At 39.7% G+C, this 26599-nt stretch overlaps 1 protein-coding gene across 3 annotated transcripts in view; it reads left to right on the forward strand.

Moving 5' to 3' along the window:
* The window catches only part of sema3fb (sema domain, immunoglobulin domain (Ig), short basic domain, secreted, (semaphorin) 3Fb), a 316200-nt gene extending 296555 nt beyond the window's left edge, over positions 1-19645 (forward strand). The window contains exons 11-19 of one of the 3 annotated variants that reach the window (XM_062046079.1): positions 1814-1883; positions 1952-2096; positions 2292-2514; positions 7368-7456; positions 7600-7641; positions 8989-9145; positions 12522-12605; positions 12879-13012; positions 17803-19645. In XM_062046079.1, coding sequence (XP_061902063.1) covers positions 1814-1883; positions 1952-2096; positions 2292-2514; positions 7368-7456; positions 7600-7641; positions 8989-9145; positions 12522-12605; positions 12879-13012; positions 17803-18252 — 1394 coding nt within the window. In that variant the 3' untranslated portion in view covers positions 18253-19645. The remainder of the gene's footprint in view (positions 1-1813; positions 1884-1951; positions 2097-2291; positions 2515-7367; positions 7457-7599; positions 7642-8988; positions 9146-12521; positions 12606-12878; positions 13013-17802) is intronic. The other 2 variants (XM_062046078.1, XM_062046080.1) reach the window with 2 other exon arrangements.
* The last annotated feature ends 6954 nt before the right edge of the window (positions 19646-26599 follow it).

Below are 26599 nucleotides of genomic sequence, written 5' to 3' on the forward strand. Positions count from 1 at the left end.
ATAATATTAGTTGTTTGCAAATAATTGAATTTCAATATATTTGACTTAATAAATAAAGGGTTTGTAAGTTTTCCTTATTATTCATTTTTTGTAAAATGGTTATTGAATGAAGTGTACTTTTGTAAATATTTCCCCATATTTCTACACAATAACTCAGATATGGTAACACTAGTGGGCAGTAGAGAATGTGGAGTGATTTATGGTCGAGAACTAATTTTGCTTTATTCATTATAGAAATGTTTCTTGCCAGCTTATGTTGTATATTTTTTATATGAGATTTCCACTTCATTTTATCATCTAGTATTACTCCCAAAAATTTTATTTATTTTACCCTTTCAATGTCTAGTCTTTCTATTTTTGTTTGTGTTTGTCTTTTTCTTCTACTTTAACCAAATAGTGTTATTTTGGTTTTACTGAGATTCAAAGATAGTCTGTTTTTGTCAAACTATCTCTTTAATTGATTAATTTATTCTGTTATTTGTATTAGCTTCTGTGTGTTCTCTCCTGCACAAAACACAGTTGAGTCCTGGGTGACTTTACAAATGTCATTTATATAAAGATTGAACAAACACCTAACACTAAAAGCTGAGTAAAAACACAGCAAGATAGTTCCATTAGAGTTCTTCAGCACACAGATGCCCCCAAAAAGTATTTTTTTCTCTCCGTTGTCAAGTATGTTGTCATAAAAATACACAAGAAATAAACAAGTTTTCCCCGCATACTGTAATGGCGGGTGAAATTTCAAAATACAAAGTTTAAGAAATGCCCCAACTGTGTTCAACCAATTAGCGTTCCACAGCACAACCCGCTCCTCAACTTTCAAAAGTTAGTTCCTGGTGAAACTTTATTTACGTGGGTAGTTTTTGGTTTGGTTCCTGTAAAAGTTCCCGCGGTGGAAAACGGTCTAATGTCTGATTTTTTAAAATTAATATTATTTTTACAAAAGTACAAAACAAAGCTCGTAAGATAAAGTGACCTGAGATTTACAAAAAAATAGAGTTAGCGCTTTATGGCCAAGTGTTTGGACAAGCCTGAGGGTTTTCAAAAGCCCATGGAGTTTCTGAAAAAGCTCCTGCGGTGGAAAAGGGGGCCATGCAGGTTTTAAGGCTGTGGGAGAAAACCGGAGTACCCAGAGAAAATGTGCCAACTCCACACAAGGAGGTTTGAGCAGGATTGAAACCCAGACCCACTTGGCTTTGAGCAGCATCATGTTAACCTAAATCCGGCATTTGTCAGAACCTTGTCTGACTGGAAGATTACAGTACAGTAGGTTGATTGTGATGGCATTCTTCTTATTCCAAACCAATAACATAGTCATGCTATTTTACATAAAAAGACTACATTGTCGCTTAAGGCCGTGTTATAATGTCACATGACCGCTCTGACCTTGCATCGCCCCTTAAGCCCCTTGTTGGATTGTCCTATATTTTCACAGCGTAAAGACACAATCCCACTTTCTCTAAATCCAATAATCAGTAGCATGTTTTTTCAACAAAGATCAAAGTTCAACTTCTTTTGCAGATTAGTTTCTTAGCCAAGAAATCTCTGCAAAGTCACGGAAACCTGTGTAAATATTCTTTCATAGGAACACAATGTTGCACCTTTACCATGAATTGATTAACGTGGACCCCGACTTAAACAAGTTGAAAAATTTGGGTGTTACTATTTGGTGGTCTTTTGTACTGAATATTTACTGTACTGTGTAAACTGTACTGTTTCATATAAAGTATTATCTTCCTTTAAAAGTTTCAATCAATCAATCAAACCTTTCTCTTCGCAATGAAGTGATGCATCCTTTGCTTTTGTCATTCAGGAGATGTTTACATACAGCCAACGCAAGACACCAAAAATCCTGTCATCTATGGAGTTTTTTCAGTTTCTGGGTTAGTGTTTTTGGGATGTTTGACTTTCAGTGTGCTTCCCAATTATTAACCGTCCTATTTTGTCATAGGTCAGTTTTCAAAGGCTCTGCAGTTTGTGTCTACTCCATGGCTGACATCCGCATGGTCTTCAACGGACCCTTTGCACACAAAGAAGGTCCCAATTACCAGTGGGTGGCCTACACGGGGAAGATCCCTTACCCCCGACCAGGCACGGTAAGTTTTACCTATAGAATGTCTACCCTCGCATGAATCCCACTGCAAGCTGCCATAACATTGATTTTTCTCTCCACCTAAACCACAAATAGAAACCATGTACTCAAAACACTGTCAGCACTTCTAAGCTCAATGTTTCTTCAAGACAGGTCTTTATGTATGTTTTCCTTCACCTGCTGAATGTTCTGTCCGCAGTGCCCCGGAGGTACATTCACCCCCAACATGAAGTCCACTAAGGACTATCCGGATGAAGTGATAAACTTCATGAGGAATCACCCTGCCATGTACAATTCAGTGTACCCAGTACACAAGCGCCCCCTAGTGGTCAGGACCAACGTGGACTATGAGTTCACCACTATTGCAGTGGACCAGGTGACAGCTGCAGATGGCAACTATGAAGTGCTTTTCTTAGGAACTGGTGAGTCGGTTTGAACCTTTGCACAAATGTTGTCTTTCTCCCGGTAACACAGTCCAAGGACTGAATAAAATAAACTAGAGCAGTGGTTCTTAACCTTGTTGGAGGTACCGAACCCCATTAGTTTCATATGCACATTCACCGAACCCTTCTTTAGTGAAAAATAAAATGTTTTTTTTCAAATTCAAGACAAAGTTATATGTTTTTGGTAACACTTTAGTATGGGGAACATATTCTAAGTAACAAAGACTTAATTTAGAGTTATTTGGTTAGGGTTAGGGTTAGAGGGTTATGGCCAGGGTTAGAGGGTTAGGGTTATAATAAGGCCATGCCGAATAAGGCATTAATAAGTACTTAATAATGACTCATTAAGAGCCAATATGTTACTAATTTGCATGTTAATAGGCAACTAATTAATGGTGAATATGTTCCCCATACTAAAGTGTTACCATGTTTTTTTACTGGTGCACAAAATGAACCGTGCATGAACATCACCTTGTTCAAAGAACAAAACCAACACAGTGTCTAAACTCACAACAAATTACACACCTGCAAATCAGTGTGACTTCTGCTGTTGCCGTATCCGTAATACGCTGATAGATAGATAGATAGATAGATAGATAGATAGATAGATAGATAGATAGATAGATAGATAGATAGATAGATAGATAGGTCTTTATTGTCATTGCACAAGTACAACGAAACTTTGTTTTCAGCACAAACCCGTTCAAGATTAGACAAAACAAACAGTGTACAGGGTTACAGAACAGGAACGCTGATGGGTCGCCACAAGGCGCCCCGTAAAAGATGGGAAAAAGGTACAACGCTGGGGAAGGATGAGTAAAAAAATACAATCTAGACTGGGCTCCTAAGGGGGCCCAGTCTGGAGTGGGAAAAAACCTCCATAGCAAAGCACATATACATATTACAACATACATCTCGAGATATCTAACAACAGAGGGAAGGGAGTGCGAGGTAATGGTGGTAGGCCGCAGCTCTCGGCGCTGACCATCCTTCCATCACCCCTATGGGATTTGCAGGGAGAAGTTTTTATTCACACGATGAGTCGGGTGTGTTTTGACCTCCGCCGAACCCCTGAGGCCGACTCTCCGAACCCCTAGGGTTCGGTCAAACCCAGGTTAAGAACCACTGAACTAGAGCCATTGAAATAATTCCTATGTCATTGGTGGGATTGTCTCTCCTGTAATCACTTATCATCAAGATAAAACATTATTTCCTTTCAAAGGGCTTTTTTTCTACCTCATTCTATTCACATATAATTAACAACAGGGTATTTAATCTGGAGGGCAGTGACAACTTAAAGTACCAGTAGAGTGGAAAAGCAAGTTGCCTCTATATTAGAGCTATTATCATATCTATCTGATGTATGACATTGAAAGACATACAAAGTTTGCGAGTAAATAGACATGATCAAAAATAGTATCAATCTCGTGGAGATACCCGAGCCATTTTGAGAGATAATGAGCTCGCCAGTGACGTCATTGCGTGACGTAGAGGTAGGAACCGCAAATCATGCAGACTTTGTGAGAGCCAACCACGATTACTTTGGGGAAAATTATGATCCATGAACTTATATTTTTGATCCTGAATATAAAGAGGATGAGCTACAAGTTTTAGAAGCTCTGCTAAACAGATCACTGAGCATCATGTAGCAGTATTGCTAAGTGCCAAACAAGAAATACAAACATAATAAAACAATTGCCTACTGTACAATGTCTGCTCTTACTTGGATGACGACAGATAGGATGTCCATATCTTCCCGTTGAGATGAAAAATTAATCATGATGCACACGAAGGGTTAACAAGGAAAAGTCTCCCTGCAGACACTGTCTGCTGTTGTGTGTGTGTGTGTATACATTGAATGTCACAGATGAACAACTTCTAGATTTTTGGCTAAATCTTCCTAATATCCAAATGAGAGACATGATTTATAATCTAGTATAACTTTGACGAGCTGAGACACGATGACACAGGAGCAGCAGGGCATCGCAGCCAGCTCACAGTAAAGCAACAAAAGTCTACTTAGCTGTGTGCTAAAAAAATTGTTTGTCTGCGCTAGCGCTTATAATAACAACATTGCTAATATTTGGTTAATATTTAGGTCACGATATGTATAAAGAGTGTTGTTGCCGGGTTTTGGATGGTTATTTAGAGAGTTTTGTGGGCAAAATAGAGAGCCCCCTATGACTGCATTGTTAGCGGCCTTTTTATGTATTTATTTATTTACGACTTAGAATGCATAAAAAAAATAAAAACATATGTCCTATATAGGGATTGTGAATGATAGACCGCACATCTCTCTCTAATTTTGCGTATTTCCAGTAGGACTGATCTGATACTATATTCAGAGTGCAGAAGTGTTACTCCAGTGACGTCAATCTAAGGAAATTACCGAAAGCGTTCGGAGCGCAATATTCAAAATGGCTGACTAAATTTGTGGCATTCTCTGATGTTTAGACGATATTTTCACATTTTCACATACTTTGCGGTAAATACGATTGGATATGGTTTAATGGATACAATGAAGCACAATTAAGCATATAAAGTCAACTTGTTTTTCCACTCTACAGGTACTTTAAAGGAAGGAGGATTTCATACTACTTTTAAAACACTTCTTTGTGGTCCAGATCAGACCTGGACAAAATAAAGCCCGCATACGGCCTGTTAAAATTTTCAATCCGTTTTCAACTGTAGCCGCTATTATGATATGTTGTGCTGTTTTCACATTGGAGCAAGTCTTGATATATAGAAAGTATTTCAATGGTTGGAATCTGCGCTTTTTGAGTGTTACACTGGTTATTACGGTAATCTACGTCACAGCAGCTCCAGGCAGACCGGCACGAAACAAAGTGGGCAGGGTTTTGCGTTTGTATTTCACTGTGTTTGTTTGCATTTTTGTTGCATTTTGCTTGATCGTAAAACATGTCGATCGAGGAGGTAGTCTGAGAATTAAAAAAGAAGCGACAGTCGCATGTTGTCAATATTCAGTGTTTTATCGTTCATAGTTAGCATTGGGAATCCCACATTCTTTATGTACGTGTAAATTCTGAGCGTCTCATTCGGTAAAAAAAATTCAAATTCCATTCCGTTTTTTAAAGATGCCTGTTTTTGCATTCAATCAGATATAATTGTGAGTTTTTGTCATAGTGTTCCTGATAAAAGGGACCCAACACACATTCTGTAACACAGATTTTTACAGCTATATATATATATATATATATATATATATATATATATATATATATATATATATATATATATATATATATATATATATATATATATATATATATATATATATATATATATATATATATAATACAAAGTGTGTATATATATATATATATATATATATATATATATATATATAATACAAAGTGTGTATGTATATATATATATATATATATATATATATATATATATATATATATATATATATATATATATATATATATATAAATATATATAATATATATATATATATATATATATACAGTATATATATATATATAATATATATAATATATATATATATAATACATAGTTTAACTATATATATATATATATATATATATACAGTATATAAATATTTACAGTATATATAATACATAGATTATATATATATATTTACATTTAAACATATATAATACATAGTTTTTATATAAGTATATATATATATTTTTTTTTAATTTATTTTTTTTATACACACCGGCCTCAGACACATTTTTTTCTCTCTCAGTTTGGCCCCCAAGTCAAATTAATTGCCCAGGTCTGGTCTAGATAATATGTATTGCATTGCAATTGAAACCAAACCCCATTCTCTCCAAAAGTTTTTTTTTTTTAAATTGTACATTGTTTAAATATATATTTTGAAGTCGTTCGTTGTTTTTCCAGTCACGGTCGAAAATAAACTTGATATAGATTCACCCGGTCACATCATTAGGTCCACCTGCACACCCGCCAATCAATTCAGACTCTGCAATAAAAAATGCTATTTTTATTAGCATTAAGTCAGAGGAGAAGGAGCTTTAGTTAATGTCCAAATATGTTGTTCCACCTTCCGGTGATGTCACAACTAAGCCAGACGGCGCTCCAAGATGCATGAACCTTATGAATTGAGGCATTGGCTTTGTTTTATACGAGTACCCAACATTGTAGCTACGTTTATAGGTTAGAAAAGACAAAATGTGTCATAGGTCCTCTTTAACAGCAGGGAAGAGAGGAAGAAACAGGGGGCATGGAGACAAGAGGAGGAGACAGAGTTCAAAAAATACATCTGTCACTTGAATCTTGCACACTTTATCAAAAGTGTAGTTGAAGCTTTAGTAAGACGACAGAATGACAGGAGCCACTGCACAATAAGCAGACCTCACATGTTGCATATGAGACGTCTCTCTACTGGCGTCTTTGTTCATCTGTGCATTATGGGGAGGAGACTAATGGCTTTATGTGGAGGAATGCGCTTGCTTTCAGCTGCTGTCAGACACAACCATTCAAGCCCGGCATAGAAGTCTCCATGCACAAGTCAAAATAATAAATCTCCTCACAGGAATGGCCTAAAGAAATCAAGCATACCGGTCGGCGAAGGCCAGGGGAATGTTTGACGGCATCCTAATGAATGAAGGAGAATACAGAAAGTGTGTTATTGTGGTGTAAGTGGAAAAGAGCCTCACGTCACTGAGCAAAGGAAGCATGTGATGGAGATGAAGTCTGTTGATAGAAGGATTGTCACCTGCTGGGGGCTGCGTAGAAAACAGAATAGGGAGCTAAGGGGCTGTTGACAGGGATGGTTGCAAAATTGCAGGTGTGCAACTGACAGGTGTGTGTGTCCACAGACAAAGGGTCGGTTCAGAAAGTCATCGTTCTACCCAGGGATGACCTGCAGACCGAGGAGCTGGTATTGGAAGAGGTCGAGGTTTTTAAGGTGAGTACCTGCTTTTCTGTCTGATTGGTACTTTTCAAATATGTATTCATATTTGATCTCGTTATTGTGTATGTTTTGTAGCTCAGACTTTAGAAGTCAACTTATTTTTATTTTAAAAATGTGTATTATTTTTTATGTTTAAGGGTCCAACTCCAATTACAACAATGAAGATCTCATCCAAAAGGGTAAGTACAACTCATTTGTTAGCAGCTAAAAAAGCTATATATGTTACCGTATTTTCTGGACCATATGGTGCACTGCCGAAGAATGGTCTATTTTCGATCTAAGGCGCACCAGATTATAGGGCGCATTAAAGGAGTTATATATATATTTATACATTTTTTGTAAATGTAAAACACTTCCTTGTGGTCTACATAACATGTAATGGTGGTTCTTTGATCAAAATGTTGCATAGATTATGTTTTACAGATCATCTTCAAGCCGCTTTTTGACAGTCGTTTGCGGATGCACCGTTTTGTGGGCGGTCTTACTTACATGGCTCACCTGCGGCAGCGTCTTCTCTCTCTCTCTCTATATATATATATATAAAGAAAAAATATATACATATATACAGTATATATATAAATATATATATATATATATATATATATATATATATATATATATATATATATATATATATATATATATATATATATATATACATATATACAGTATATATATAAATATATATATATATATATATTTATATATATATATGTATATATATATACACATGTATATATATATATTTATATATATATATATGTATATATATATATATACACATGTATATATATATATATATATATATATATATATATATACATATATATATATATATATACATATATATATATATGCATGTATATTTATATGTAAGTTTATATGCATATATGTGTATATATATATGTATATGTATAATATATGAATATACATGTATATATGTATAATATATATATATATATATATATATGTGTTTATATGTATATATCTATATATATATACACACACACATATATATATATATATATATATATATATATATATATTGTTAAACCATATATATATATATATAATTGTTAAACCAAAAATAATAATAATAGTAATAATAATAATATACTTAGTCACTTATAACACACTTTGTGTTATAAGTGACTAAGTATATTATTATTATTATTATTACTATTATTGTTATTTTTGGTTTAACAATTACCAGTAAGCTTTTTCTTCTTACATTCCAATGTTTTTGCTTTTTTTTTTTTTTTTTAAATGTTTTTTTACTGTTATTATTTGAAAATACAATTTTAGCAGACGAGTTAGGTATACATGTATTTGCACAAAGTATTGGTATCTGATTGGTATTGCCGATACCAGCCTGAATTTTAATTGGTACCGGACTGGAAAGAAAATGAGTGGTATTGCACATCACTCGTTCACATATAATTACATCCGTACTATTCTATCTTTACAGTCATTGTGTCTAAGTTGAAGTGGTTTCAACATTTTCTTTCCCCCTCTCTTGTCAACAGCAACAGCTGTACGTGTCATCTGCGGTAGGACTGACCCAGCTGGCTCTTCACCGCTGTGACGTGTACGGTGAGGCGTGTGCTGACTGCTGTTTGGCCAGAGACCCTTACTGTGCTTGGGACGGCAAGTCGTGCTCCCGTTACTCTGCTTCACAGAAGAGGTGAGCCCCAACTGTGTTCTTACGTCGCACGCAAACTCACAAACTAACACTGATTTTATAGTGCTGTCAGCATGGCCGAGTGGCAACACATTTAGTAACATTAATCACTGATATTGCTGGGTTGCATATGACGTCATGTCCGTTTTTCTCTTCTTCGCGGCTTAATTCACACGATGGTCAAGCAGCTTGAGCGTAGCATTAAAACAAGTGAGTTAGAGTTTCAGCAGAAAATGCCGTATTGTTGTTCTGTTCTTGGGTGTTCTCATCGTTTGAATAGAGAGAATATATATATATATATACAGTCTTGGTCAAAAGTCATAATGTCATGGCTGTCTTGAATTTCCAAAAATTTCTACAACTCTTATTTTTTTGTGATAGAGTGATTGGAGCACATACTTGTTTGTCACAAAAAACATTCATGAAGTTTGGTTCTTTTATGAATTTATTATGGGTCTACTTAGAATGTGACCAAATCTGCTGGGTCAAAAGTATACATACAGCAACATACATTATCAATTTTGATGATGTAGAAAAGTTACAATCAAATCAAATTAGCTTCATGTCATGGCCTCTTAACTTCATGTGAATGATTATGATTGACGACACCCGTTGGCTTCTCTGGGTCGTTTTAAATAGGGCTCATGTGATGCAGTCATTCGACTCGGTTACAAACGCGACAATGGGAAAGTCAAAGGAACTCAGCACAGATCTGAAAAAACGAATCATTGACTTGAACAAGTCAGGAAAGTCACTTTGAGACACTTCAAAGCAGCTTAAGGTCCTAAGAGCAACTGTGCAGACAATTGTTCGTAAGTATAAAGTGCATGGCACAGTTTTGTCACTGCCACGATCAGGAAGAAAACGCAAGCTATCACCAGCTGCTGAGAGAAAATTGGTCGGGATGATCAAGAGTCAACCGAGAACCACCAAAAAGCAGGTGTGCAATGAATTGGAAGCTGCTGGAACACAGGTGTCAGTGTCCACAGTCAAGCGTGTTTTGCATCGCCACCTTAAGGCTTGTCTAAAGTTTGCTGCTGATCACATGGACAAAGACAATACTTTCTGGAGGAAAGTTCTGTGGTCAGATGAAACAACAATTGAGCTGTTTGGCCACAATACCCAGCAATATGTTTGGAGGAGAAAATGTGAAGCCTTTAATCCCAGGAACACCCTCCTACCGTCAAGCATGGTGGTGGTAGTATTATGCTCTGGGTCTGTTTTGCTGCCAATGGAACTGGTGCTTTAAATGGGACAATGAAAAAGGAGGATTAGCTCCAAATTCTTCAGGACAACCTAAAATCATCAGCCCGGAGGTTGGGTCTTGGGCGCAGTTGGGTGTTCCAACAGGACAATGACCCCAAACACACGTCAAAAGTGGTAAAGGAATGGCTAAACCAGGCTAGAATTAAGCTTTGAGAATGGCCTTCCCAAAGTCCTGACTTAAAGGCCTACTGAAACCCACTACTACCGACCACGCAGTCTGATAGTTTATATATCAATAATGAAATCTTAACATTGCAACACATGTCAATACGGCCGGGTTAACAATTTTAAATTTCCCGCTAAACTTACGGTTGAAAATGTCTATGTATGATGACGTATGCGCGTGACGTCAATCGTTGAAACGGGAAGTATGCGGACACATTGAATCCTATACAAAAAACTCTGTTTTCATCTCAAAATTCCACAGTATTCTGGACATCTGTGTTGGTGAATCTTTTGCAATTTTATTTAATGAACAATGGAGACTGCAAAGAAGAAAGTTGTAGGTGGGATCGGTGTATTAGCGGTGGACTACAGCAACACAACCAGGAGGACAGAGATGGATAGCAGACGCGTTAGCCGCCGAACTCACCTTAACTTCCTCCGTCTCACCGACCGCATCTGTGATCGGGTGAAGTCCTTCGTCGCACCGTCGATTGCTGGAACGCAGGTGAGCACGGGTGTTGATGAGCAGATGAGGGCTGGCTGGCGTAGGTGGATAGCTAATGTTTTTAGCATAGCTCTGTGAGGTCCGGTTGCTAAGTTAGCTTCAATGGCGTCGTAAGCAACAGCATTGTAACCTTCGCCAGGCTGGAAAGCATTAACCGTGTATTTATATGTCCATGGTTTAATAGTATTGTTGATCTTCTGTCTATCCTTCCAGTCAGGGATTTATTTATTTTGTTTCTATCTGCATTTGAGCCCGATGCTATCACGTTAGCTCAGTAGCTAAAGAGCTTCGCCGATGTATTGTCGTGGAGATAAAAGTCACTGTGAATGTCCATTTCGCGTTCTCGACTCTCATTTTCAAGAGGATATAGTATCCGAGGTGGTTTAAAATACAAATCCGTGATCCACAATAGAAAAAGGAGAGAATGTGGAATCCAATGAGCCAGCTTGTACCTAAGTTACGGTCAGAGCGAAAAAAGATATGTCTTACACTGCATTCTAGTCCTTCACTCTAACGTTCCTCATCCACAAATCTTTCATCCTCGCTCAAATTAATGGGGTAATCGTCGCTTTCTCGGTCCGAATCGCTCTAGCTGCATTGAAAACAGTAGGAAAATGTGAGGAGCCTTTCAACTGTTGACGTCACGCTACTTCCGGTACAGGCAAGGCTTTTTTTTATCAGCGACCAAAAGTTGCAACTTTATCGTCAAAGTTCTCTACTAAATCCTTTCAGCAAAAATATGGCAATATCGCGAAATGATCAAGTATGACACAAAGAATGGATCTGCTATCCCCGTTTAAATAAATAAAAATCATTTCAGTAGGCCTTTAAACTCCATTGAGAACATGTGGACAATGCTGAAGAAACAAGTCCATGTCAGAAAACCAACAAATTTAGCTGAACTGCACCAATTTTGTCAAGAGGAGTGGTCAAAAATTCAACCAGAAGCTTGCCAGAAGCTTGTGGATGGCTACCAAAAGCGCCTTATTGCAGTGAAACTTGCCAAGGGACATGTAACCAAATATTAACATTGCTGTATGTATACTTTTGACCCAGCAGATTCGGTGACCTTATCAGTAGACCCATAATAAATTCATAAAATAATTAAACTTCATGAATGTTTTTTTGTGACCAACAAGTATGTGCTCCAATCACTCTATCACAAAAAAATAAGAGTTGTAGAAATTATTGGAAACTCAAGACAGCCATGACATTATGTCCTTCACAAGTGTATGTAAACTTTTGACCACGACTGTATACACACACACACATATATATATATAGTAATGGTTATTGGTGTTACAGTATATGTTATAATTTCACACTGGTTTGCAGTTGCACCTTGAGGAGTACTAAATATTCATAGCATGATCACACTGTATGGATTTGAATGGCTTGCAGTTGCTTTATGCCTTTCTTTTCTCTCCTTATTCCGCACTACTGGTCTGACCCCTTTAGACGTAGCCGGAGGCAGGACGTCAAGTACGGGAACCCCATTCGCCAGTGTCGAGGCTTCAACTCCAACGGTGAGACGCATGTTCTTGTGAGCCTCCGTTGACGCCACTTGTTTATTTATCAGCCCAGAAGTAATGATACGCCTCACTGATACTTAAAAAAAAAAAAAAAAAGATGATGGCGCTCATTGTTATGGTCTCTAATGGTGCTATTCTGTCAGTTTTATGGTAATTTGTGGAAATCGAGTGCTTTGATTTCCCCCCTATTTGGATTTTGGGTGATGGGAGCTCATGGTAATGAGTGTTTTGTTTCCATGGTAACTCCTCTCTCCTTCTGCCCTCCAGCCAATAAGAATACTCTAGAGATGGTACAGTATGGGGTGGAGGGAAGCAGCACCTTCTTGGAGTGTCAGGCCCGCTCCCCACATGCCGTGATCAAATGGCATCTACAGAGAGATAACAGCGACCGCAGGAAGGAGGTGAGATGATTTGGGGAAAAAACAAAAACACTGCTGGGTGCAAGCTTATTGCTGAAGACATTATACAAACCCCCAAAACCAGTGAAGTTGGCACGTTGTATATTTCGTAAATAAAAACAGAATACAATGATTTGCAAATCTTTTTCAACTTATATTCAATTGAATAGACTGCAATACAAAAAATGTAATGTTCGAACTGAGAAACTTAATTTTTTTTTGCAAATAATCATTAACTTTGAATTTAATGGCAGCAACACATTGCAAAAAAGTTGTCACAGGGGCATTTTTACCACTGTGTTACATGGCCTTTCCTTTTAACAACACTCAGTAAATGTTTGGGAACTGAGAAGACCAATTTTTGAAGCTTTTCAGGTGGAATTCTTTCCCATTCTTGCGTAAAGTACAGCTAAGTTGTTCAACAGTCCGGGGGTGTCCCTTGTGGTATTTTAGGCCTCATAATGCGCCACACATTTTCAATGGGAGAAAGATCTGGACTACAGGCAGGCCAGTCTAGTACCCGCACTCTTTTACTATGAAGCCACGCTGTTGTAACACGTGGCTTGGCATTGTCTTGCTGAAATAAGCAGGGGCGTCCATGATAACGTTGCTTGGATGGCAACATATGTTGCTCCAAAACCTGTATGTATCTTTCAGCATTAATTCACATATGTGTAAGTCACCCATGTCTTGGGCACTAATACACCCCCATACCATCACAGATGCTGGCTTTTCAACTTTGCACCTATAACAATCCGGATGGTTCTTTTCCTCTTTGTTCCGTAGGACACCACGTCCACAGTTTCCAAAAACAATTTGAAATGTGGACTCCTCAGACCACAGAACACTTTTACACTTTGCATCAGTCCATCTTAGATTAGTTCAGGCCCAGCGAAGCCGGCTGCGTTTCTGGGTGTTGTTGATAAATGGCTTTCGCTTTGCATAGTAGAGTTTTGACTTGCACTTACAGAGGTAGCGAAAAACTGTAGTTACTGACAGTGGTTTTCTGAAGTCTTCCTGAGACCATGTGGTGATATCCTTTACACACTGATGTCGCTTTTTGATGCAGTACCGCCTGAGGGATCGAAGGTCCGTAACATCATCGCTTAAGTGCAGTGATTTCTCCAGATTCTCTGAACCTTTTGATGATATTACGGACCGTAGATGGTGAAATCCCTAAATTCCTTGCAATAGCTCTTGGAAAAATGTTGTCCTTAAACTGTTCAACAAAGTGGTGACCCTCGCCCCATCCTTGTTTGTGAATGACTGAGCATTTCATGGAAGCTGCTCTTATACCCAATCATGGCACCCACCTGTTCCCAATTAGCCTGTTCACCTGTGGGATGTTCCAAATAAGTGTTTGATGAGCATTCCTCAACTTTATCAGTCTTTTTTTGCAATTTGTGCCATCTTTTTTGAAACATGTTGCAGGCATCAAATTCCAAATGAGTTTATATATTTGCAAAAAAATAAAGTTTTCCAGTTCGGACATTAAATATCTTGTCTTTTCAGTCTATTCAATTGAATATAGGTTGAAAAGGATTTGCAAATCATTTATTTTTTCGATATACACAACGTGCCAACTTCACTGGTTTTGGGGTTTGTAATTAAAAAATAAACAAGTTCTGTCTACATGTTTAGGAGATTAATGCTGGTCAAAGGTCAGATTAGTATTTTATTTATTTTCATCTAACGATTGTTGTCGATTTTTAATACACTATTATATCTATACAAAAACAATCATTTGATAGTGATGTGCGATACCACTGATTTTCTTTCTGATCCGATACAAAGTAAAATTCAGACTGGTATGGGCGCTACCGAACCGATACCGATACTTTGTGTAAATATACCTTTAGAAAGTTGTGTATTTTAATTAATGTATCTATCTAAAACAAAAAACAGCAAAAATTTAAGAAAAAAAGGGGGAAAAAATTGGAATATTATGAGAAAAAGCTGATATTTTTAAACTAATAATTAATAAGAATATACTTAGTCACGAATAACACAACGTTTTATCTTTAAATATATTTTACTGTGATATCTGTTTTTAAGCATTTAAAAAAAAAAAAAAAAACATTTTAAGTATGCGACTCTTGGTGGAAAAGTTTAGTCACCCCTGATCTAAAATATTAAAAGCTCTCAAAATAAAGATAAAATATACTTAAAATTCAGTTTAGTTAATTAATTAAACTATAAAGTAATACTAACTTATGAATTAATTTAAACAATTATAATAAACACTAGTAAATATTTAGCCGAGCATTAATATCTTTGTACAGGTCAACCATTTTTTTTTATTTTTTTTTCAATTACTGTATTACATAGTGAAGTGAAGTGAAGTGAATTACATTTATATAGCGCTTTTTTCTCAAGTGACTCAAAGCGCTTTACATTGTGAAACCCAATATCTAAGTTACATTTAAACCAGTGTGGGTGGCACTGGGAGAAGGTGGGTAAAGTGTCTTGCCCAAGGACACAACGGCAGTGACTAGGATGGCGGAAGCGGGGATCGAACCTGCAACCCTCAAGTTGCTGGCACGGCCGCTCTACCAACCGAGCTATACCGTCCCACATAGAAAAAGAAAAAGAAAAAAAGTAATTAGAAGAGCAAAAAAATTGGCATGTAATAAAAAAAGCTGAAATGTTTTAACTAATAATTAATATTAATATAATTAGCCACCTAGCTGACAATATCTTTTTTTTATCATTTTTTTAAATGACAAAATATCAATATGTCCCCCGCATACTTTGACCTGGTGGTAGCGGGGGGTGTATATTGTAGCGTCCCGGAAGAGTTAGTGCTGCAAGGGGTTCTGGGTATTTGTTCTGTTGTGTTTATGTTGTGTTTCCCGAAATGTGTTTGTCATTCTTGTGTGGTGTGGGTTCACAGTGTGGCGCATATTTGTAACAGTGTTAAAGTTGTTTATACGGGTACCCTCAGTGTGACCTGTATGGCTGTGCCTTGCATTCACTTATGTGTGTGTAAAAGCCGCATATATTATGTGACTGGGCCGGCACGCTGTTTGTATGGAGGAAAAACGGATGTGACGACAGGTTGTAGAGGACGCCACCAATATTGTTGTCCGGGTGGAAATCGGGAGAATGGTTGCCCCGGGAGATTTTCGGGAGTGGCACTGAAATTCGTGAGTCTCCCGGGAAAATCGGGAGGGTTGGCTACATCCAAGTTTTACCGGATATGTACCGCTCCGTACAGCGGCGCTTTAAAAAGTCATTACCGTATTTTTCAGAGAATAAGTCACTCCGGAGTATAAGTCGCACCGGCCGAAAATGCATAATAAAGAAGGAAAAAAACATATAGAAGTCACACTGGAGTATAAGTCACATTTTTTGGGGGAAATTTATTTGATAAAACCCAACACCAAGAATAGACATTTGAAAGGCAATTTAAAATAAATAAAGAATAGTGAACAACAGGCTGAATAAGTGTACGTTATATGAGGCATAAATAACCAACTGAGAACGTGCCTGGTATGTTAACGTAACATATTATGGTAAGAGTCATTCAAATAACTATAACATATAGAACATGCTATACGTTTACCAAACAATCTGTCACTCCTAATCGCTAAATCCCATGAAATCTTATACGTCTAGTCCAGGGGTGTCCAAACTTTTTCCGCTGAGGGCCGCACACGGAAAAATTTAAGCATGCGGGGGCCATTTTGATATTTTTCATTTTCAAACCTTAACAAAATATATGGATTTTTTTTTTTTTTTTTAACCTTTAGGGCTCCCGGGGACCATAAAGGGTCTCAGTTATTTAAATTTTAAAAATAAGTCAAATTATTATTTTTTTTTATTTAACGCTTACAGTAAATCTCTATTTCAACTTCAGGTTGATCTAAAGTAAAAAAAAAAAAAAGGTTTTATGCCTTTTCTGTCAAAGACAACTTTGTTTTTTATAGTAAAACTGAAATATGCAGTATTTAGTAATTAGAGCCCTAAAAGATCAATAATGCAGGACACCATTGATTTTAATTCTTTAATATTTTTGAGTAATTACAGTGAAATGTTAAATAAAATCCTACTAAATATATTATGGATCCATAAAGTGATAACTTTTTATTAGTTTTTTTTTTACTTTTAACACTTAAATTACGAGATCAACTTCCGATATATCTGCCGATTTTACGTTTGAACTATTATTTTGTTTGTATTATGTTTTTTTGTCAAATAAAACTTTGATGTTTTTTTTATGGCAACCACACAATATATGCAATATTTTTTCCACATAAAACATTTTAAAGTGACATTTTTAAAGTAATAATTCATTATAACAAAGATTTTTTGTCTTTTTTTTTTTTTTGAGCAATGGCAAAAAAAATTAAAAATAAACAAAGACAAAAGAAAAAAAAAACAGCCTGCATGGCAGCGCTGTGTCAACATTGCAACTTTTTCTCGTTAGATTTCACCTCATTCCACTTTTTTTAAATGTTTTTTTTAAATTTTTGCAATACTATCAATTTTGCAATTTTTGCAGTAAACGATTAGCTGCGGGCCGCAATTGCACTTTGGACACCTCTGGTCTAGTCTCTTACGTGAATGAGCTAAATAATATTTGATATTTTACGGTAATGTGTTAATAATTTCACACATAAGTCGCTCCTGAGTATAAGTCGCACCCCCCGGCCAAACTATGAAAAAAACTGTGACTTATAGTCCGAAAAATATGGTAATTTTACTTTTTGAAACCGATGCCGATAATTTCCAATATTACATTTTAAAGCATTTATCAGACATCTCTACTTAACGTGTTTTTCTGCCTGCAGATGCGTTCCGATGGCCGGGTGGTGAAGACGGAGCAAGGTCTGCTCCTGAGGTCCCTGCAGCCCTTCGACTCCGGAATGTACCAATGCAGCGCCACAGAAAAGAACTTCAAGCACACCCTCGTCAAGCTGCAGCTGGTGGTGCTGTCCAGCCGGGCCGTCAACAACGTGCTGGTGGAGGGCGGCGGAGGCCTGCTGCCATCCTCTCTCCACTCCAGCACCCAGTGGACCCCCAGCGCCCTCCAGTACAAGGACCTTCTGACCATCCTGAGCCAACCCGAGATGAGCCTCATCAACCAGTACTGCCAGGACTACTGGCAGTTCGGAGACCCCACGCTGGGCGCCCTCAAGGTCAAAGACCTGAAGGAGCTCAAGGAGCAGAAGAAGCCACGCAACCGCCGGCATCATGGCGAGGGGGAGCAGGAGGACGAGCGGGAGGACGCGGAGACATGAGGAGCACGAATGTGAAAACTGGGAGAGACTCGATAAGAGAGGGAAAAAAAAACAAAGCGAGAAGATAAGGCTGAGGAACAAAAAACCCCACATGCATTGTTTCAAACCGTAAGATATATGCTACTCAGTATTTATTGTAGGTTGTACATAGTATCATCCTCTTCGTGTATAGGTAACTTTGGGGGCAAATATTGTTGTTCTTATCGATGTTGTTAATTTTATTGTCGCTGTTACTGTCATTGCGAGAACTCATTTGTCGTGCGACGTCGCGGACAGTCGGAGCTCCTCCACGCTCTTTTTGTCCCAACAGGAAAACGTGTTGTCGATGAGCGGTAACGTGGGTCGCCGTCGTTTCTTGCTGCTGCGGGTCCTGTACCAGGCAGGACACCGACGCAAGACGACAAATGCAGTAGATTTATATGGAATATGAAAAGGCGGGGCTTTACCAAATACAATATGAACTGAGGCGGTGGTGCAATAAAGGGTCAACATTTTGTACAAAGGGCATTTTCTCGTACTTTTTTTTTTTTTTTTGTAAGGGCCGACAGCTGGGGGCCAAATGCAAATAAGCACAATTGTGGACTTCTGTGAATAAACGTTGGAGATAGGTGCCTAGATCTTTTTTTTTTTCTGTCATTTCATGTTTTGGAGAAAGAAGAATTAAAAAAAAAAAAAAAAAGCCTGTTTACTGTCTACACAACTGAGCATTGTAACAATGTTGTGACACTAACCAAATATTGGGAAGCTGGCTTTCTTTGTGTGCATGAAAATGTATTTGTATTGTAATTCTGATAAGACTTCATGTGTGCTTTCTATTTTCCTGTTCTCCATCCTAAAAGGGATGAACGATACGAGAACCGATGCCAGCACAGTAAATGTAAAGCTGCAGCATCTCCAAACAGTACAAGCAAATACAGTATATATTTTACTTTATGTGAAATATGTATTTCAAATCCATCTATGGGTCCTTATTATTATGAAGTGATGCCTCTATTGACTACAGTCTTAAAAATAATGCAAAGTAGGTTTCATTCAAAATAACGATTAATTCTTCTAGATTTTCAACAAAGTTTCTCTTTCCTGGCATTCATTTGCATCCCCTCTGTCAATCTAGGATCAAAGTCGACCACATGTCGGCAAAAAACAAGTTTGTACAACATGTATTTTTTATTGTGGATTTTTTTTTTTTTTTTTTTTTTAGTTTTTCAGTGTTTGTAGTGTTTGCATTTTTCTTTAAGCATCATCAAACTTAAAAAAAAAAAAGACAAAATGCAAATGAGGTGATGTTATTGTAATGACCTAAATGTGTAAATGACTCGTATCCTCTCGTTCCATTGTTGTTGCTGACTAATAAATTAAAGCTCTATATTTTATAAGAATGGAATGCTTGCTCCTTATTGTGATTACTGAATGTTTTTAATGTTTTGTCCAGAACTCTCTGGAATAAAGTTGTATCTGTCGAAGAAGTATGGATGCACGTTTGTGTGAAATACACGATGCATTTTTTTAAAAACCACAATTTGCTTTAAATATATTCATGAATACATATGAACATATCCCATAAATATATATTTTTGTGAAGAAGAAATGCTACTTTTTAATGTTAATGCTTTTGAATTTCGACCGCTACATTATTTAAAAATATTTATTATTGTTTGCAAACGCCATATGGTTTAGGCTCATTAGAGACATCGCTTCCGGCGGGTGCTGTCACGTGACTTTGTTTCGTTGCGCCCCAGTGACGTTTGACTCCGTTCCACCAATCAAACGGAGCTTGGCAGTCACGTGACCAGAGGAAAATAATGGCGGCAATATTGAAAAAAATGACATATTTACGTAGCTGCTAGCAAGGAAACGACAGCGGCTCGGAGTTAGGCGAGGCCAATAAATGTTAACCTTTAAACAATGAAAAATAACAGCTATTTCTTGCCATTTCAGTACAAATGTTCACGTTTCAACCGACAAGAATTCCACTTCCCACCAGACAAAACACGTTGCGGTAAGTTGTTGCGTTTTATCCAATCAATCCAATCCACTTTATTTATATAGCACATTTACACAACAAGAATGTTTCCAAAGTGCTGCACAGCCATGTTAAAAACAATATTAAAAACAATATTATGCTCCACCAATGACTGAATAAAAACAAAAAATAAATCAATAAAAAACCAATATAAAAACAATATAAAAAATAAATATGATCAAAAAACGAGTTCATCATCCATCAGGTACACAAAACCACACGACGTCAAATCCTTGAACTCTGACTAAAATTACAATTCTCAAATTTAGCAACACGAAGAAATTTGTCATTGGCTGACTATCTCCAAATTGAATATTACATGTTGTAATACCCAGAGACATGAACACTTAGCTTTTCATATTGTCTTTTTCATAATGTTTTACGGGATGCCTAAGACAGTGACAATATACACAGATAGTCTGTGTGTACGTGAAGTTTAATGGCACTTAACCATATACTGCATGTACTGTCACGGCGCGGATTCGATTCCGCTTGCCTCCTGCCAACGCCGCTCAACCATCTGTGCGCACCTCGGGACACGGCCACGGGTGCGCACATCCAGGGACGCGCCGCTCGCGTCTCCGCCCTGCAGCAGCCACCAGCTGCAATCACTCACCGGAATTCTGCACACCTGGGACTGATGAGGGCGAGCTGGATAAAAGACCAGTGGACCCAAGGGTCGGCGCGGGAACTTAGTTTTCTCATGGTGACCCGTAAGCGAAGCTTTATGCTTTTGCTCTCTCTCTCCGTCATTCTTCCCCGTGTTTGATTTGTCTCCTGTCATCTTCCTTGTGCCCGCAGTGTTTTCCTTCCGTTGCCCTGGATTTCGACTGCCTCTCTCGTTCCTTGACTACTCGCTTTCCCCTGGACTCTGACGCCTCTCTCTCGCCCCGGATCACCTGCCTGCCCCATGGACTGCCTCGTTTGCTCTCGTCAACACTTGGTAACACACTTCAGCTAACTACACACATAGTCTTACACCACACACTCATTACCTTTTGGATTTAGTTCACACTCCATTTCCTTAGTTTATTATATTAGTATTGTTTGTTATTATTGTATATATTGAATATATCTATATATATATAATAAAACATTGTTCATACTTCCCCCTGGTGTATGTTTGCCGTCACCTCCCCTAGTAAACCATAACAGTAAGTTCCCGCCAAATTAAATATAAGGACCTGACGGCACAGTTCCTTAGCCCCGCCCCCAGTGACTTTCGTTCCGCCCCCTGTGAAAAAAATGTTTTCTCCTTTTGCCCCATTCACCATGTCTTTTTCTTTTTTTCACTCTACACGGGAGGATTTGTCTTGTCCTGCCGAACGGTCATGGAAAGGCATGTTCAGTAGTGATATGAGCAAGGAGGAATTTTCTCGTCGCCTGGACACCCTCCTCCCACCCTTAAAGACTGTTCCTCAGTCAGCAGGAAGCGTCTGGCATCCGCTTTCGGAGGGGGGGGGGATAGTACTGGTGGCTGTGCTGGTGTGATGGCGCAGCTGCAACCAGATAGGCTTCCCCCTGCCAGACTAATTCCACCTGTCTTCCGCTTTTCCCAGCCGCAGCCACCAGTCTCTTGGCTAGCCTCTGAGCTAGCATCAGTCCCTCGGCTAGCCCCTGAGCTAGCACCCGTCCCGCGGCTAGCCCCCGAGCTAGCACCCGTCCCTCGGCTAGCCCCCGAGCTAGCACCCGTCCCTCGGCTAGTCCCCGAGCTAGCACCCGTCCCTCGGCTAGCCTCCGAGCTAGCACTAGCCCCTGAGCTAGCACCAGTCCCTCGGCTATCCCCTTAGCTAGCACCAGTCCCTCGGCTATCCCCTTAGCTAACACCAGTCCCTCGACTAGCCTCCGAGCTAGCACCAGTCCCCAGGATAGCCCCCGCATCTCCACCAGCTCCCAGGCTGAGCCCCACATCTCCTCCAGCTCCCAGGCTGGCCCTGACCTTCGCCCCTCGGCCTGCAGCGCCGACCACTGCACTTCGGCCAGTAGCGCCGACCTCTGCACCTCGGCCGGCAGCGGCGACCTCTGCACCTCGGCCGGCAGCGGCGACCTCTGCACCTCGGCCGGCAGCGGCGACCTCTGCACCTCGGCCGGCAGCGCCGACCTCTGCACCTCGGCCAGCAGCGCCGACTTCCGCCCCTCGGCCAGCTCCGCCGACTTCCGCCCCTCGGCCAGCTCCCGCCCCTCGGCCAGCTCCGCCGCCTTCAGCACCTCGGCCAGCTCCTCAGCTGCCCTCCCCGTCTCCGGCTTTGACTTCTGCTGCTGCTTCCACGCCGCCGAAGACGTCCGCTGCTGCTTCCACGCCGCCGAAGACGTCCGCTGCTGCTTCCACGCCGCCGAAGACGTCCGCTGCTGCTTCCACGCCGCCGAAGACGTCCGCTGCTTCCACGCCGCCGAAGACATCCCCTGCTTCCACGCCGCTGATGACGTCCGCTGCTTCCACGTCGCCGATGACAACGTGCCCTCCTCCTCGTGTCCAGCGGACCATACCACGCCGCCGCCCTCATCTTCGTTTCCGGCGGGACGCACCACGGCGCCATTCCCGTCCGCCTTACCGACGGCCAAGAAGTCGACCGTTCCTTGGTCATCCACCTCGCCGGCCACAGCGGCGGTCTACTCGCTGCCGCCACCAGACTTGTCCCCGATGGCTTCTGAGACACTTGGGCCGGCGACCCACCACCAGTTCTCCCCTCCGCCCTCCCTTACTTTTTGACTTTGTTTATTTTGTCTACTATGCCTATCCTGATGTCCCCCGGCGCTCGTCGGGTGCCTCGCCTAAGGAGGGTTGGGGGGGGGTACTGTCATGTAAGGCTGCAGCTAACGATTATTTTTCTATCGATTAATCTATAGATTATTTTTTCGATTAATCGGTTAATCTATAGGTTATTTTTCGATTAATCTATAGATTATTTTTCCTTTTACCGATTTTTTTTTTTTTTCAAAATGAAGATGAAAAAATAAATGTAGGCCCGTTTTTTCAAAAGGCATGGCTTTTATTTACAAAAAAAAAAGAAGTATGGCCACTCAGTCAACATTGACAACAACATGACTAAATATTCCGTAACAATGTAAACATTTAACAAAATTAAAAGTAGCTTATTTGCTTTTTAATGTGCAAATATAAAAGTCAACATCCAGTGCAAATCTTAATATTCTGCAATAGTATAAGCATTTCAAAAGTAAAAGTATTGCTTATTTTGCTTTAAAATGTGCAAAAATAAAGATAAACATCCAATACAAAAAAGTGCAAAACGAAATATTCTGTAACAACAGTGTAAACATTTCAACAAAAGTGAAAGTATTGCTTATTTGCTAAAATGTGCAAAAATAAAGATAAACATCCAATACAAAAAAGTGCCAATCTAAATATTCTGGAGCACTGTAAGCATTGAGTATTGCTTTTAAAATGTGCAAAATAAACATCCAGTCCAACACAGTACACAATAACCAATTCTACTCATTCCAGTGAGTGACTAACAGTTGTAATGAAGAAAGGTTAGCATGTCTACATGCTCTGCTTCTTTTCTTGTTTACAATATTCCCGGCAGCTGAAAATAGGCGCTCAGAAGGGGTCGATGTGGCTGGAACTGAGATATAATTAGCCTTCACCTCAAGCCAGGACTGCGAGTGAGCTGAGCTGCAGTTTATATTTCTAGAAGGTCAACGGGCTCATAGTGATGTTACTGGTAGTTGACTGGGAGGTGTTTATTATCATTTGGGGAGAGTCCGCTGCCTGATGCTCACCTGCTAAACACCTATCTGCTCGGCGCTGAAGCGCTGACTACATGCGCTCTGAATACACACTGCTGATTGGCTGATAATGCTTCGTGTGTGCCAATCAGATGGTTGTGTGGGTGGGACAATGCTGCGTGTGTACCAATCAGATGGTTGTGTGGGTGGGACAATGCTGCGTGCTGAGACAGAGGCAGAGGAGCGAAGCAGCTTGTTAAGACTTTAGCAGCTAAAGTTAGCTTTAGCTTACAAACTCGTTCGGTACACCCCCGTACCGAAACGGTTCAATACAAAACACGTACCGTTACACCCCTAGCAGATACAAATGACACATTCATGTTTTTGTGTAATGATGACAACGTATAGTCGCGCGGACGATTGACTAGTTGATGGTTTTCTTTTCAAATGTTCGTTCATAGCCGTTGTGCTGCTATGATAGGCCATTTCCGCTCGACAGTGTGCATACAACAACATTATTAGGCCGTTTATTGAAATACTCCCACACTTTTGACCACTTTTGGCATGCTTTTCGCCCTCGCTCGCACCGCTCGCATCGTCTGCTTTGATCGTCTGCTTTGCGCTTCGCCATGACGGTAGTGTGACGTAAATATGCGACGCGTCGACGCACAAAAGCGGCGTCGACGTATTTACGTAACCGATGACGTCGACTACGTCGACGCGTCGTTTCAGCCTTACTGTCATGGCGCGGATTCGACCCCGCTTGCCTCCTGCCAACGCCGCTCATCCATCTGTGCGCACCTCGGGACACGCCCACGGGTGCGCACATCCAGGGACGCGCCGCGCACGTCTCCGCCCTGCAGCAGCCACCAGCTGCAATCACTCACCGGAATTCTGCACACCTGGGACTGATGAGGGCGAGCTGGATAAAAGACCAGTGGACCCAAGGATCGGCGCAGGAACTTAGTTTTCTCATGGTGACCCGTAAGCGAAGCTTTATGCTCTCTTTTGCTCTCTCTCTCCGTCATTCTTCCCCGTGTTCGATTTGTCTCCTGTCATCTTCCTCATGCCCGCAGTGTTTTCCTTCCGTTGCCCTGGATTTCGACTGCCTCTCTCATTCCTTGACTACTCGCTTGCCCCTGGACTCTGACGCCTCTCTCTCGCCCCGGATCCCCTGCCTGCCCCATGGACTGCCTCGTTTGCTCTCGTCAACACTTGGTAACACACTTCAGCTAACTACACACATAGTCTTACACCACACACTCATTACCTTTTGGATCTAGTTCACACTCCATTTCCTTAGTTTATTATATTAGTATTGTTTGTTATTATTGTATATATTGAATATATCTATATATATAATAAAACATTGTTCATACTTCCCCCTGGTGTATGTTTGCCGTCACCTCCCCTAGTAAACATAACAGGTACCGTAATTTCCGGACTATAAGCCGCACCTGACTATAAGCCGCACCAGCTAAATTTAGGGGAAAATACAGATTGCTCCATATATAAGCCGCACCCGACTATAAGCCGCAGGGTTTTGATGTGTAATTACCGTAGTATATAGGGGTTCCTGCTACCACGGAGGGGATTGTCGGGACAGAGATGACTGTTTGGGAACGCAAAGCGTCCCATTTATTAACAATAAATCTTTCAATCATGCAATCAAACTTTCACATCTTTGACATGGCGAACAGCATTCGTGCAGAGTACAAATAATTAAACGGTGCAAAGTAATACAAAGTGCTCGCCTGTACGTTATCAAAATAACCAGCCTACCGGTATATGAAAAGTCAGTCTTTAATCATTGTGTCATCGTCTTCCTCCTGCGTACTAAAACCACCGAAATCCTCTTCGTCGGTGTCGGAGAAGAACAGGCCGTAAATAAGCCGCACCCTTGTATAAGCCGCAGGGACCAGAACGAGGGGAAAAAGTAGCGGCTTATAGTCCGGAAATTACGGTACATTCAATTTTACATTGTCTTCAAAGCCAAACAGTCCTGAAGCATAACTTTTTTTTAGTTTTTTCAAAACTATTTTTCTCATATCTCTCAAACTTGAAATCCAAACAAAAATATCAATCAATTTTTATTTAATTATGACCCAGGTTTAAATGAGTAAGATGACATATGTTATGCAAATGTGTACTAAGTGAAATGGGTGACATTATTTGAAGTAGCAGAAGTAAGTAATAATAATACCAAAGTACTTTATTGTAACCGTGGATACCATTGAAACATGTTTTAATGAGATTTGAGTGTGTTCCTTTAAAAGGTGGCACCTGTTGCCAAGTAATGTGTCATTGGGGAGAGAAGCCTAAGCTGCAGTCCTCGGTAGTTACTGTAGGATTACATCATTACCACTCTATTGGATTGTTGTTCATTATTTCCCTGTAGTAGTAGTTGTTGTGTGGCTGTCATTGTAGACCTCTCCAGGCACAGCTACCAGTTTCTTTTTAGGACCCTGATTAAAATTCCTATGGTGAGATCGATGCTTGAGATCGATGCTTCAAATAATAGCTGCAAAACACACATTTGACCACCAGGTGGCAGGCTGCAATTAGGTACTGTGCTTGGCTGCTTGGAGCCTTGTCCTTCAAGTTCATCAGTCCTACCTTAAGAAAATACATATTGTA

Source organism: Entelurus aequoreus, linkage group LG01 (assembly GCF_033978785.1).
Source record: "Entelurus aequoreus isolate RoL-2023_Sb linkage group LG01, RoL_Eaeq_v1.1, whole genome shotgun sequence".
NCBI classification, from domain to species: Eukaryota; Metazoa; Chordata; class Actinopteri; order Syngnathiformes; family Syngnathidae; genus Entelurus; species Entelurus aequoreus.